General features: G+C 40.6%; 1 protein-coding gene across 3 annotated transcripts in view; it reads left to right on the top strand.

Annotated features, from left to right (window-relative positions):
• Positions 1-15,638, top strand: part of JAK3 (Janus kinase 3) — a 156,343-nt gene that overhangs the window by 103,127 nt on the left and 37,578 nt on the right. For all 3 annotated transcript variants that reach the window (XM_072156843.1, XM_072156833.1, XM_072156824.1), the window contains exons 17-18: positions 6,090-6,240; positions 6,328-6,461. In XM_072156843.1, the coding sequence (XP_072012944.1) occupies positions 6,090-6,240; positions 6,328-6,461 (285 nt within the window). The remainder of the gene's footprint in view (positions 1-6,089; positions 6,241-6,327; positions 6,462-15,638) is intronic.

The raw sequence follows: 15,638 nt of genomic DNA, 5'->3' as shown, positions 1-15,638 counted from the left end.
AGGCAAAACAGAAATACTAGATCAACAGATATATGAATAAGAATAATAATGAAATGATAATGACAGCAATAGAATATGCTAATAGTAGCAGAGGTACCGCACTCTACTGGAATATGTGGTGCTCAAGAAAATTGGGATTCCCGGTCCACTTCATATAAGGTAGAAGAATTTTCGGCACACACAATGGGTTTTTCTTTGCTTAATTAATTTTATTTGTAGTGAAAAAAATTCATAGATCAGCCTTCACCATGAAGTAGTTTTGTATCATAACATCTTTTTTCAAAACATGAGTAGATCAATAATTAGTACGACGTTTCGGTCATCTCGACCTTTGTCAAGTATGATCTTAGTCTGAAAGATTAATAATAAACAGGAAATTAGGAAGGGTCGTTGCATAGTTCTATATATGATATACATAATCTTATCTATAGTTTATACAAAGGATATATATAATGTTATTCACGCTAAATGCATGGCAAATATCATAGAGAAAGTACAAAACAATAAACATAAGTTTAAATTTATCTGGATGAACTAACATTTTTATGCACAAAATTGGAAGTCACATAATTGTAATTCATAGAAAGAGAAAAAAAAGGAAAAATTCCTTCCAGACAAATATATCGAAAAGAATTCAGATAAAGTGGTTGTTAGAAATAATTGGAGCTGGGTGGAAGCTATGCGTGTCAGAGTGAAGGGGAATATCAGGTTATAGGGAGGTAGATGAAAGTAGCAAAAGCATCACATTAGTAAAAGTACAATTTGACATAGGCAGCATGTAGGGGTCAAGAGAAATCTGTTATAAAAGACTTACTTTGTAGTGGAGGTATACAGAGTTGAGGTGAGGCAGAAGCACTAGTTGCATGTGGGCACGTTATTTATATACTGACTTGGCGTCGTCCAAAGTCAGATGCGCATGACCGGAAGGGAGACAGGTTGCTATGGAGAAAGGGAATACTAATTGTGGCGCATCAAATAGGCGCAGCTGCGCATGATCGAAAGATTAGTGTCGCAATGTGTCAGGGAGGTGCAAGAAGAGAAACACTATGTGTGGCGCCTCGTGTAAATATTACTGCGCATGTTTAAGAAGTTATAGTGTGAGAGTCGTGACAAAATTAGAGGCACTTTAAATCGTAAATGATCTAGATTACAGAAAGATCAACATATAGTCTTAAACATAGCAACAAATTTCGATAAAAATCGCAGATTAATGGATATATATAAGAAGATTGATATTCTACCATCCGGATTGAAGTAGTGGGGAAGAAACTTATTTCAATATTTCTATTTTTTCTGAAAAGAGAAAAGTATATTATTTAGACACATATCATATACAGATTCTAGAAGTATACATTTTATGTAAATGTCCGATCATAGGCTCGATTCAAGCCTAATGGCTCAATGGTTTGCAATGTATGAATCCAATATGATTCTCTGTGCCGTAGAAGTTTTGTTCTATTGCCCCCTCTTCTTGGTAACTCCACTGTCTCAATTACTTGAAATCTTAGTTGTGAAGGATGATGTTGATGGAGGTTAAAATGTGCTGGAACCGGAAGTAGATTTTGATTCGTTCTTATGGTAGATTTATGTTTGCTCACTCGATCCTTAATGGGGGTGGTGGTCTCTCCTACGTAGAGTAGGCCGCACGGGCATTTTAGTAAATATATTACGTAGCGTGAATTACATGTGAAGTAATCAGAAATGGCGTATTGTTGTCCCGTTCTAGGATGACTGAAGAATTCTCTGCGGATTACTGAGGAGCACTGACTACAATTTAAACACGGGAATGTTCCTTTCTTTGGGGAGGAAAAAAATGTTTGTCTGCTTTTCTTAGAAAAGCTGCCTATGTCGGCTTTTACTAATTTGTCTCGTAAATTTTTTGTTCTTTTATGACATATCATGGGTGGTCTTTGAAATTCTGGTATCTGTGGGTAAGCTTTTTTCAGCAGGGGCCAAAATTTGAAAACATCTTAAACAAATGTTCATTTGATATCATCCTTCTAACCATTGAAACACTCCAAAATAAGATTGCGGAATCTTCCAATCTATTGAAAACAATTGAACAACAACTTAGTTCTGCTTTACCATCAGAAGAATGGAATAAATTAAAAGATAAAGTCGACAAAACCATAGCCGAATTCCGCTCTGAAACTGAGGCAACAAAACGATCTAAATTCCTCAGAGATACTGAAGACTATCAACACAAACGTGTTTACAAATGGCAAGATCCTAATTTTCAAAATTTTCGTCGCAGACAACAGAGACAAAGACGATCATCATCTTCAAGTGACCGCTCCTCAGACTACCGACAACCTCGTTTTTTAGCACACCGACGCCAAACTTCTTTTCGCACAGACCCAGAAACACAACAGGATACAAGCGACCAACAAGGAGGGGACGGAAGAAAACAGCAACCACAACCTCCCCCACGATCACAGACCCGGTCACAGGTGAGTGGGATCAAGTTGTAAATATTTCTTCAGTAACGTTGACTCCAATTGAAATGACAGTTCTCAGTAAGGGCCTAAGCTTTTGTCCCACGGTACCTCTGAATACATTTGATCTTGAAGAGGATTTACATAGATTTTTTAGATCTATTCGATTAAAGACACATTTCACAGACAGCCATATGGCAGAGACACCCCCTGTACCTAGTTCAAGTATTACGATTGATAAGCTAGGACTATATAACAAAAGTACATTTAATCCTCCATCTCACTATCATCCTGTTGAGACTTATGTTACGTTGGTCAATAATGACATCCAAAAGATAATCACTGATACTAAGAGAAAGAAACTTAAATATCATTCTAACCTCTCCCCTCTAGAACGCCAAGCTCTAACCTCCTTACAACAGAATGAAAATTTAATTATAAAACCAGCGGATAAAGGGGGAGCCATCGTAATAATGGATAAAAGTGATTATGTAAAGGAAATTTTGTCACAGCTAAATGACACTTCAACATACAAAAAACTCAATAAGGATCCCACCCCCCGTATAGCTAAGTTAATTCATGATCTGATTTCCAAGTATTTATCTTTTAATATCATTGATAATAAGACTGCACAATTTTTAGTCAACCATTACCCTATAACTCCGGTTTTTTATGCTCTCCCTAAAATCCATAAGAGGTTGGATAAACCCCCAGGGAGACCTATTGTGGCCTCAACTGAATCCATACTTGCTCCTCTTTCTATCTACTTGGAGAAGATTCTTACTCCTATGGTGAAGAAAACACCATCCTTTCTATTGGATACAACTCATTTTCTTGACACTATCAAGACATTATCACCATTACCGCTACCATCCATTTTGGTCACATGGGACGTGTGCAGTCTTTATACTTCCATTACTCACGACAAGGGGATCGATGCTGTCAGACGTCTATTAGAACTGAACCAATTTACGGGACATACAAAAGAACTGATTCTGGAATTTCTTCATACAATTTTACATAATAATTTCTTTTTGTTTGGAGACCAATTTTTCTTACAGATCCAAGGGACGGCGATGGGGTCGAATGTAGCCCCCCCCTACGCGAACACTTACATGGCTTTCTTTGAAAATGACTTCATATATCCAAATATTCTTTTTCAACAAAATTCAAGATACTGGCGCCGCTATATCGACGACGTGTTCTGCGTATGGGGAGGCTCACTAGACTCCCTCCAGGCCTTCCATCAATATTTGAACTCTATCACACCGGAACTTCAATTTACTTTACATTTTGACACTGTAAAAATGAATTTTCTGGATACCCTAATATTACTGGATTCGCAAGGACACATCTCAGTTGATCTTTACGTCAAACCAACGGATCGAAATACATTGCTACATTACAATAGTTCTCACTCGATTCAAACGAAAAAATCTCTTCCCTTTTCACAATATAATCGTGTAAATAGAATTGTGAGTAACCCTGAGAAAAAAACCCTAAGACTTGCTGAAATGACCACTAAATTCCAGAAACGAGGCTATCCTCCAAAACTGTTACAAGAATCTTGCGACAAACTTATTTCACACACAACTTCCACATCTTCACGGAAAAGTGAAACAACAAAACGAATACCATTTGTACATCATTTCCATCAAACTTCTCCTTTAATATCCAGAATCATCAAGCAACATTGGCCCCTGCTGAAAAAAGCTTACCCATAGATACCAGAATTTCAAAGACCACCCATGATATGTCATAAAAGAACAAAAAATTTACGAGACAAATTAGTAAAAGCCGACATAGGCAGCTTTTCTAAGAAAACCAGACAAACATTTTTTTCCTCCCCAAAGAAAGGAACATTCCCGTGTTTAAATTGTAGTCAGTGCTCCTCAGTAATCCGCGGAGAATTCTTCAGTCATCCTAGAACGGGACAACAATACGCCATTTCTGATTACTTCACATGTAATTCACGCTACGTAATATATTTACTAAAATGCCCGTGCGGCCTACTCTACGTAGGAGAGACCACCCCCCCCCATTAAGGATCGAGTGAGCAAACATAAATCTACCATAAGAACGAATCAAAATCTACTTCCGGTTCCAGCACATTTTAACCTCCATCAACATCATCCTTCACAACTAAGATTTCAAGTAATTGAGACAGTGGAGTTACCAAGAAGAGGGGGCAATAGAACAAAACTTCTACGGCACAGAGAATCATATTGGATTCATACATTGCAAACCATTGAGCCATTAGGCTTGAATCGAGCCTATGATCGGACATTTACATAAAATGTATACTTCTAGAATCTGTATATGATATGTGTCTAAATAATATACTTTTCTCTTTTCAGAAAAAATAGAAATATTGAAATAAGTTTCTTCCCCACTACTTCAATCCGGATGGTAGAATATCAATCTTCTTATATATATCCATTAATCTGCGATTTTTATCGAAATTTGTTGCTATGTTTAAGACTATATGTTGATCTTTCTGTAATCTAGATCATTTACGATTTAAAGTGCCTCTAATTTTGTCACGACTCTCATACTATAACTTCTTAAACATGCGCAGTAATATTTACACGAGGCGCCACACATAGTGTTTCTCTTCTTGCGCCTCCCTGACACATTGCGACACTAATCTTTCGATCATGCGCAGCTGCGCCTATTTGATGCGCCACAATTAGTATTCCCTTTCTCCATAGCAACCTGTCTCCCTTCCGGTCATGCGCATCTGACTTTGGACGACGCCAAGTCAGTATATAAATAACGTGCCCACATGCAACTAGTGCTTCTGCCTCACCTCAACTCTGTATACCTCCACTACAAAGTAAGTCTTTTATAACAGATTTCTCTTGACCCCTACATGCTGCCTATGTCAAATTGTACTTTTACTAATGTGATGCTTTTGCTACTTTCATCTACCTCCCTATAACCTGATATTCCCCTTCACTCTGACACGCATAGCTTCCACCCAGCTCCAATTATTTCTAACAACCACTTTATCTGAATTCTTTTCGATATATTTGTCTGGAAGGAATTTTTCCTTTTTTTTCTCTTTCTATGAATTACAATTATGTGACTTCCAATTTTGTGCATAAAAATGTTAGTTCATCCAGATAAATTTAAACTTATGTTTATTGTTTTGTACTTTCTCTATGATATTTGCCATGCATTTAGCGTGAATAACATTATATATATCCTTTGTATAAACTATAGATAAGATTATGTATATCATATATAGAACTATGCAACGACCCTTCCTAATTTCCTGTTTATTATTAATCTTTCAGACTAAGATCATACTTGACAAAGGTCGAGATGACCGAAACGTCGTACTAATTATTGATCTACTCATGTTTTGAAAAAAGATGTTATGATACAAAACTACTTCATGGTGAAGGCTGATCTATGAATTTTTTTCACTACAAATAAAATTAATTAAGCAAAGAAAAACCCATTGTGTGTGCCGAAAATTCTTCTACCTTTTAGCAATAGAATATGCATCCGTAACTATGACCTGTTACTTTTAGAAACTTTTGATAAATCTACCACATAGTTTACATGTAATGTTCTGCTGCTGGTTCTAAGAAACTAAATATTTGAAACTGAACTTCTTTATAACCTGTATAACACTTGTTTAATCAGAAAATGCAGTTCTATAAAGAACAGATGCAACTTCCAGCTCCACACTGGATAGAGTTGGCAAGTTTAGAGCAACAGTGCATGTCGTATAACCCAGCCCTGAGACTACCCCTTCGCTGTGTCATCCGTGAGCTGAATAATCTCATTGCATCTGGTAAGGAGAAGAGAGCTATGTATAATTTTTATTAAGTTCTGGCTCAAGATCCATAATTTATGACAACTTTGATGATATTTTTCACAGATTATGAACTGTTAGTGGATTCGAAAGGGCAGCAAATAAAAGATGGATTCAGAGTTTGTGACAGCGTCTGGGAATGCCAAGATCCAAGTGTTTACGAGGAAAGACATCTTAAATACATATCAGCTATTGGCAAGGTAGGGAGCAGTCAGTTGCTTCTTCTACAGTATATCTAGTCTTCTCTTGCCTGATACATCCTCTTTATTGTTTGGGTCACAGTGATACTCTCTAATATTTGTCTAATGTTTTAATTTTTCAGTTTACAGAGTCTTATGAGGGCTTGATATTTGCTGGACAAATTGTACTTCCTAGTATCAGCATTTATTTCCTAACTAAGTCATATCTTCTCCAAGGGATCTCCTGAGGAGAAAATATGCTTAGTAAATTTTCCAGCATGAATTTACCAATCTAACCACAATGAACACCATGATGAAACTGATAAGCACTTATTTTGATGGTGCTTGACAACCCGGAAGTATCACAAGTAGTTAAAATCTATGAATTATGACAGGGGAGGCTTTGAAGTATAATTTTTACATAGTCCTAAGCAATCATTTCCAAGACATGAGATACAACACAGGGGAAAAGACAAAGGATGTTGCTATGTCTACATTAATTAGCATTTACTATTTATGGGGCAGAGGAAGAGAGGGGTTGGCAAAGGAGAACATTTGATTTGGCTTCTGTCCACATTTAACTAGGGGAAGGGAACAAGTCGGAAAACCCGAAGGAATTGCACTATTTTGTAATTTTTTTTATAACTTTAAAAAAGTCTTCAAGGGACTGCCTCGTGTGATGGCACGAGGTTCAACAGTTTTTAACATCCAGTTCCCTCGGTTTGACATAACAATGCCCCACTTCAACATGACAGTTCTGACTGTGACATCACAATGCTCCTTTATGATACCACAATGCCATTAAAACATCACAATGTACAATTGTGACCTTACAATATCCCTCTGTGAAATCACAATGTCCCTTATATTAATCATGAGAAAATAATGATTTATTTTTAACCTACTATGCCCCCCTTTTTTAAGCACGACTTAATAACAATGCAGATGTGCGGTAAAGAGTCTGTTCACATCAGACTATAAGAAATGAGAGTTAATTGTGTAAAAAGTACAAAACCGCAGGGGCACCATCTATAAATGTATACCTTATTACATGTGCTTGTGCACAACAGTTTTATGCTTGCAGAACCAAATAAGTTTGGATAGAAACAGTGTACAGGGTGGGGAGGAAATAAACTATGCACATAAACTCCATCCATGGCTCCCCAGTCAAGACATATTGCATGCCAGAACTGTTGACCTCCGCGAACAATTCTTCCATCAACTATAGAGATAAAATTATTGCAAACCATGCAGACATTCTGGGGATACGGGTGGATTTTCATAGCCTCAGAATCAGTGACCTCGTTGCTATCAAAAGAAAGCCCATCAGAGAGCGTTTTGCCTTGGTAATAGATACAGGGAGTATAGACCAAAGAAGATGGGATGGGTCCAGAGGTCGCACTAACATATTTCTAGAAGGGTAATAATACTCCTCTTACTATTTTTGAGGAGTATTTTTAGCCGGGAAGAAAATCATGTGTCAGTATCTTCTGTGTTTAAATAGCAAATTGAGGCAGTTATAGTGATGTTACATCATGCATTGCCCAGACTGGAGCCAACGCCACCAACCCCCCAACCACAGTCGCCGAAAAACTCCCACCACCCGACTGTGGCCCGCCGAAACGTCCCACCACCACACTGCGGCCACCGAAACCTCCCACCACCACACTGCGGCCGCCGAAACCTCCCACCACCACACTGCGGCCCGCTGAAACCTCCCACCACCACACTGTGGCCGCCGAGACCTCCCACCACCACACTGCGGCCGCCGAGACCTCCCACCACCACACTGTGGCTAACGCCGCTGACACCAAACGTACAGACTGCGGCTAACGCACAATGTAACTCCCTCCCCATGTGACCAGACTGTGGCCCGCCAAAACCTCCCACCACCACACTGCGGCCCGCTGAAACCTCCCACCACCACACTGCAGCCCGCCGAGACCTCCCACCATCACACTGCGGCCGCCGAAACCTCCCACCACCGCACTGCGGCCGCCGAAACCTCCCACCACCACACTGCGGCCGCTGAAACCTCCCACCACCACACTGTGGCCGCCGAGACCTCCCACCACCACACTGCGGCCGCCGAGACCTCCCACCACCACACTGTGGCTAACGCCGCTGACACCAAACGTCCAGACTGCGGCTAACGCACAATGTATCCCCCTCCCCATGTGACCAGACTGTGGCAGCCGCTGCCGAGCTCCAGTGGCCAGACTGCAGCTGACACTGCAAATCCATGATAGTTGCTTTGTAAAATGTTTTTTTTAAAAAGAAATTTTGGTTTATTTTTTTTGGTGTCTGTGTTGGGGGGAGGCGTTTTTTTAGGTTTCTTTTATTAATTGAATTTGTGTCTTTGTCAATTTTTATGTGTTTTTACTGTTTATGCAGTCCTGTTTCACATACACCTGCCACCTCAGCACCAGACACGCAGTCCCACATAACCTATACCTCATACCACCTCAGCACCAGACACGCAGTCCCACGTAACATATACCTCATGCCACCTCAGCACCCGCCAGACACGCAGTCCCACGTAACATATACCTAATGCCACCTCAGCACCTGCCAGACACGCAGTCCCACATAACCTATACCTCATGCCACCTCAGCACCAGACATGCAGTCCCATGTAACATACACCTGCAACCTCAGCACCCGCCAGACACGCAGTCCCACGTAACATATACCTAATGCCACCTCAGCACCCGCCAGACACGCAGTCCCACATAACCTATACCTCATGCCACCTCAGCACCAGACATGCAGTCCCATGTAACATACACCTGCCACCTCAGCACCCGCCAGACACGCAGTCCCACGTAACATATACCTAATGCCACCTCAGCACCAGACATGCATTCCCACGTAACATACACCTGCAACCTCAGCACCTGCCAGACACGCAGTCCCACATAACATATACCTAATGCCACCTCAGCACCCGCCAGACACGCATTCCCACGTAACATATACCTCATGCCACCTCAGCACCAGACATGCAGTCCCACGTAACATACACCTGCCACCTCAGAACTCGCAAGACACTCAGTCCCATGTAACATATACCTCATGCCACCTCAGCACCAGACATGCAGTCCCACGTAACACACACCTGCCACCTCAGCACTCGCCAGACACGCAGTCCCACAACCTATACCTCATGCCACCTCAGAACCAGACATGCAGTCCCACGTAACACACACCTGCCACCTCAGCACCCGCCAGACACGCAGTCCTACGTAACACACACATGCCATCTCAGCACCCGCCAGACACGCAGTCCCACGTAACATATACCTCATGCCACCTCATCACCCGCCAGACACGCAGTCCTACGTAACATAAACCTCATGCCACATCAGCACTCGCCAGACACGCAGTCCTACGTAACACACACCTGCCACCTCAGCACCCGCCAGACACGCAGTCCTACGTAACACACGCCTGCCACCTCAGCACCTGCCAGACACGCAGTCCTGGGTAACATAAACCTCATGCCACCTCAGCACCCGCCAGACACGCAGTCCTACGTAACATAAACCTCATGCCACATCAGCACTCGCCAGACACGCAGTCCTACGTAACACACACCTGCCACCTCAGCACCAGGATGTATGAAGAGGGCTTGTGGGCAGCCAACACCCACCACTGACTTCACCAGCACAGATCACAGGTGTTAATCGGTAGGTAAATGCCTGCAGCACGTGGTCACCACCATCTTCGGATGGAATGTTGCTATCGGGAAGCAAAAATTTGTTCCCATGGCAGCCTGGTCTGTTTGTGACTCCAGGACCATTCATTTGGAAGGATCTATAATGTTATAGATCCATAGCAAATAATCAATATGCTGTAAACTGTGTATGGTAGGAATGATCACAACCCTAAGGGTTAAAGTACCCTTGGAGGTCTAAAAAGTAGTAAAAAAATATAAAATCACTTCTCTTTACCTTGAACTGATATAAAAATATATAAACAAATAAAATCATAAACATGTTAGGTATCGCCACGTCCCAAAAGTCCTGATCTATAAATATATAAAAACAGTTCCCAGCAGAATGGAAAATAGCGCCCAATTGTTCGAAGCTCCAACTTTTCCATTTTGTAACACATAAAAAATGTAATAAAAAGTGATCCCAAAATGGTAGCATTGTAAACGTCATCACATCCAGCAAAAAGTGACATTTCCTAAAGGTCATGCGAAAGTATCAAAAAGCTATTTGTTTCAGAATAGGGCAAAATGAAGAAAATATTTTAGAACAAGAGGTTTTCATCCTTTGAATTTATTAAAGCATAATAAAACCTATATACATTTGGTGTCCTCGTGATTGTATGAATAGAGAAGAGGTGTCATTTTAAGGGGTTAATGATGTGTTAAAGTAAATCTGCTTCAGTTGTATTCACCCTTAATGCTCCCAGTAGGGATCTCACATAGGCACATTGTGAAAAACAACTTACAGTTTTTTATTCCACTTCAAACGGCAGGCAACGCTCAAAATCAGCAGTAGATTCAGCATGCTGGAAAGCTGGTGGGAGATGGCGGGTCTGCAGAAAGGTTTCTCACAGCCTGGTAATAGCTTCAGACTGGGCTGGTAGATGGAGCCGAGTAAGGACAGTGGACCACTGCTCTGGGGCTTATCCTCCTGATTGATCACTATGACAGCCAGGAGTCTATATTAGATTCTCAGGCCTGTCATTTTTATATCAGTTCTAGGAAAAAAAGGGGGGGGGGGGGTAATTTTTCTAAATGTATTAAAATACAATAAAACCTGTATACATTTAGTATCCTCATGATCGTACCGAACCAAAGTATGCTGTCCTCTTACATGTTAGCACGGTGTGTAATCTGACATGTAGTTAAACCTCCCTGTCCTCTTAAGAAAAGACTGTAGAAATCTTCTCTTTATTGATGGTAGACAGGAAAAGGTGAAACTATAGGATGAATAACAGTGGTATTCAGAATACATCAAATGGTATGGTACATGGAATACGATATCTGTCATTCACAATAACATGAGGTAATACATCACTCATACTAAAGCATACAAAGCATGTCAGTATTTACATGGATAATGTGCTCACCAACTATGCTGGAACAGGCTGTTTGTAATGAACCTGAGGTACAAAACAAGTAATGGAAGTGGCTCCTCACACTGTCAGACATGAGGAAAGATGGCTGCTGTTATTACAGACTACAGTAACAAGAAATACCCACAATTGCTCAGGACATTTCCCAATGCATTGAAAACTACAAGCAAGTAAATGCACTAAACCAACAGTAGATGGTGCTGTCACTAGCCATACACTGCAGACGGAAACCTAAGCAGCTATATTTTCTGAGGGCAGAACACAAAGAATAATGGAGACATGTCATTTGAGGTGCACAGTAATAGCTGTAAAAACAAAGCCCACAACAATATGTTACAGATGCGTTTCTTCACTAATTTCACTGAATTTGGAATTTTTTTCCCGCTTCCCAGTACACGCCATAGAATATTAAATGCCGCCAATATGAAGTGCAATATGTTATGCAGAAAACAAACCCTCACACAGCGCTTGAAATGGAAAAATAAAAAAGTTACAGATTTTTAACGGTGGGGAGTGAAAAATAAAAATGCAAAACCGAAAAAGGGCCTGGTCGTTAAGGGGTTAATGGCCAAAGGAAAAATCTGTATTTGTTTTTGAGTCTTTTAGGTCTTTTCAGGCATGATATAAGAGAACATCTATTGCCCAGTATGCTATCACAATGTTCCTTATGGTACTACAATGATTAAGATATCACAGGTCACCACTGTTATATCACTATGCCCATTATGACACCACAACGTCTCATTATGACTACTGAAGGCACTTTTAGGACAGCAAAGACCCCATTTTGACATGAAAATGTCGCACTATGATATTACAATGCCATCACAATGCGACATTCCTGTTGCATGTCGTAGCCTTCTTAACCTAATAAAGTAACCATCTTGAGATTGTGATAGCTTTTAATGGCTAACTGAAATATAAGACGTTACAAGCAAGCTTTCGGGACAGCTATGGTCCCTTCATCAGGCATGGTATGGAGTGACACAGATCTTATACACCATGAACAGAGAAGTAATGCAAACAAAATTTAAACAAAAGGATAACAGCAATAACAAAGTTGGGACAACAGGTCCTTAATTAGATGACTTGGGCCATGTGATGGATTACTGCCTCCAAGTTGATGACTCTGGAGTCTCTGATGACCACTATCTCAAGATAAAATTTGTTATAGGTTGTAGTGGGTCATGAATCCCTTTGATAGATTGCGTCCTTTGTGAAGGGTGTCAAAGAGGGTAATAAACTTGTATTCCCAAATTCATCTCTTATTTTTTGACCAAAAATTGCCCTTTAATACTAGAACCTTCATATCAAGGGTATTATGGCCATGAGTGCAAAAGTGTTTTGCCAAAGGTAGATGAGACCTTATCCGGGCTTTAAGTTTTTCTCCTGTCTCTCCAACAAAGGCATTTTGTGCACACAATCAGGTGGACCACATTAGAAGTGGAACATAAGAATGTGGCTGGGATGTCATATTACTGCTGTGTGTTGGGGATCTGTATCTTGTCTGTGATCAAAATCAGAGAGCAGGATTTGCAGCTCTTGACATTACTAGGGAAAGTTCCTTTTTGTTAGATGTTAGATGGGATGGACTCATGAACACAATATTCCTCAGGTTTATATCATAATCTCCCTTCATGATATCACAATGCTATTAATACATCACAGATCCAACATTGTGATACTATAATGCCCAATTGTGACATCTAAATGTCCCATTATGATATCACCATGCCCCATTGTGGTATCAGATGTATCCATTATGACATCACATTGGCAATTATAAAAATACTGTGCCCCTTTCTTTAGAATCACAGTACCCACTGGGACAACAGTGTCCCTTCATGATCTCACAATGCTATTAAAAAAAAAATCACAGAGCATCATTATGACATCACAATGTCCTTTTATAACAGTACAATGCCACATTATGACATCTAAAGGCGCCTTTCACAATGCCACATGATGACATCAGTTGTCATAACAAAAGGCCCCATCATGACATTACAATGCCAAGTATGAAAATACAATGCCTTCCTATTACAACACCCCACTGTGACATCAAAATCCAGTGTGATATCACTATTCTGCATTGTCACAAACCTTCACATTGTCCCAATGTGACATCAGCTATTTTTTTTTACATCATAATAATCACTATGACATTAAGATGTCCATTTTAGATGTCCATCAGATAACCTTATTATGACATCACAATGTCCATTTTTAAATCACAGTGACCCTAATTTACATTTCAATGGTCATAAACACTATACAATTCCCCATTGTGATCTTACATTGACCCTTGATTACATCATTACATACTTCATTAGAGTATGTTCTACTATGACATCCAAATGCCGTATTGTAGCATTAACAACATCCCAAGTATTGTTTAGGAGAGTCTAGGAGTGTGCCAGAGAAGGCTAAATTTCCAACTTGACTATTAAATAGTATGAAGCTGCAGGGAGCATGCTCGACCTGTAGTGCCATCAATAGATGACAACAGGGTATCTCATGATCAGTAAAGGTCCATCTCTGTTCATGATGACTACCACTGCATTTATTTCCTTGCTGCTAACAGAGATGGCCAAGTACATAGTTCCAATCCTATGTTGGTAAGTTATCTGTTATCTTTTCGGGAAAACCCCTTTGATTAACCCCTTCACGCTCCGTGGCGGATATATCCGCCACGGAGCGCAGTGACTTAGCGCTCAGTGGCGGATATATCCGCCACGGCGCTTATGCCGGCTCGGCTCTGGATCAGAGCCGAACCGGCATCGGGAAAACACCGGCACCCCAGTGTAACACCCGCGGTCGGAGTCGGCTCCGATCGCGGGTGTGTAACCCGTTAAATGCCGCGGTCAGCACGACCGCGGCATCTAACATGTCTCTGGGGTGTCTTTCCCCCACGATCGCCCCCCCCCTGAACCGTTTTCGGGGGGGCACCGATCGCTGCTATGGAAGTGCTGGGGTCCAATCCGGTCCCCAGCACTGCCTGCAGGCACTGCCAGTAAGATGGCGTCTGTGACGTCATCTTACTGGCATAGTGCCAGCCTATGCAAGTGCATAGGCTAACACTGATAATACCCTGCAATACATGATTATTGCAGAGTATTATCATGAACAAGCAATCAGATGATTGCTTGGTCATTTCCCATGGTGGAAAAAGTGAAAAAGTAAAAAAAATAATGTTATTCAATAAAAAATAAAGTAATAAATCAATAAAAATGCCCATAAGCCCCATAACATATGAAGAGACATATAACCCCAAAAAAGTCTAAATCATAACAAAAACCCCACATATATAGTATCACCGCGTCCGTAACAACCCGTAGAATACAAGTAAATCATTATTGAACCCCCACGATAAACGCTGTAAAAAAAAAACTGCTATAAACCTTCCAAAAATTATGATTTTTAGCTATTCAATCCCACAAAAAATGCTATAAAATGTGATCAAAAAACCATGTGTACTCCGACATGATACTGGTGCAAAGTACAACATGTCCCGCAAAAAATAAGCCATCAACCAGCTCCGTAGCCAAAAAAGTAACAATGTTATGCCACTTGGAAGACGGCAATACATAAATGATAGATTTTTCCCCACATTAGGGTTTTGTTTGACAAATTTAGTAAAACGTAAGAAAATATATTCAAGTCTGGTATCCCCGTAATCGTATCGACCCATAGAATAAAGATAACAGGATTATTAGTCTATACGGTGAACACCAAAAAAAAAAAAAAAGAGTAAAAAATCCAGTACAGAATTGATGCTTTTCTACTCCTGCCCTCAAAAAAAGTTCCTAAATTTTCAACAATAGGTGATACCAACCCCAAAATGGTAACAATGGAAAAAGCATCTCATCGCGCAAAAAAATGGCATCACATGGGCCAAATAACGAAAAAGCGAAAATTTTATAGCCTTCAAAAGGGGCCAATGAGGAAACTAAAATCCTGGCAGCTGCAGGGCTCTCCTTCCCTTCTGCGTCTCGCTGTGCCCCCATAACACAAGTAATGGCCACATGTGGGGGGTCTTTGTACTCAGGAGAAATTGCAGAACAAATTGTATGGTGGGTTTTCTCTTTTTATATTTTGGAAATGTGT

This window comes from Engystomops pustulosus, chromosome 1, assembly GCF_040894005.1.
Source record: "Engystomops pustulosus chromosome 1, aEngPut4.maternal, whole genome shotgun sequence".
NCBI lineage: Eukaryota > Metazoa > Chordata > Amphibia > Anura > Leptodactylidae > Engystomops > Engystomops pustulosus.
Note: the sequence above shows the minus strand (reverse complement) of the source record. Positions and strands in the feature narration are given on the sequence as shown.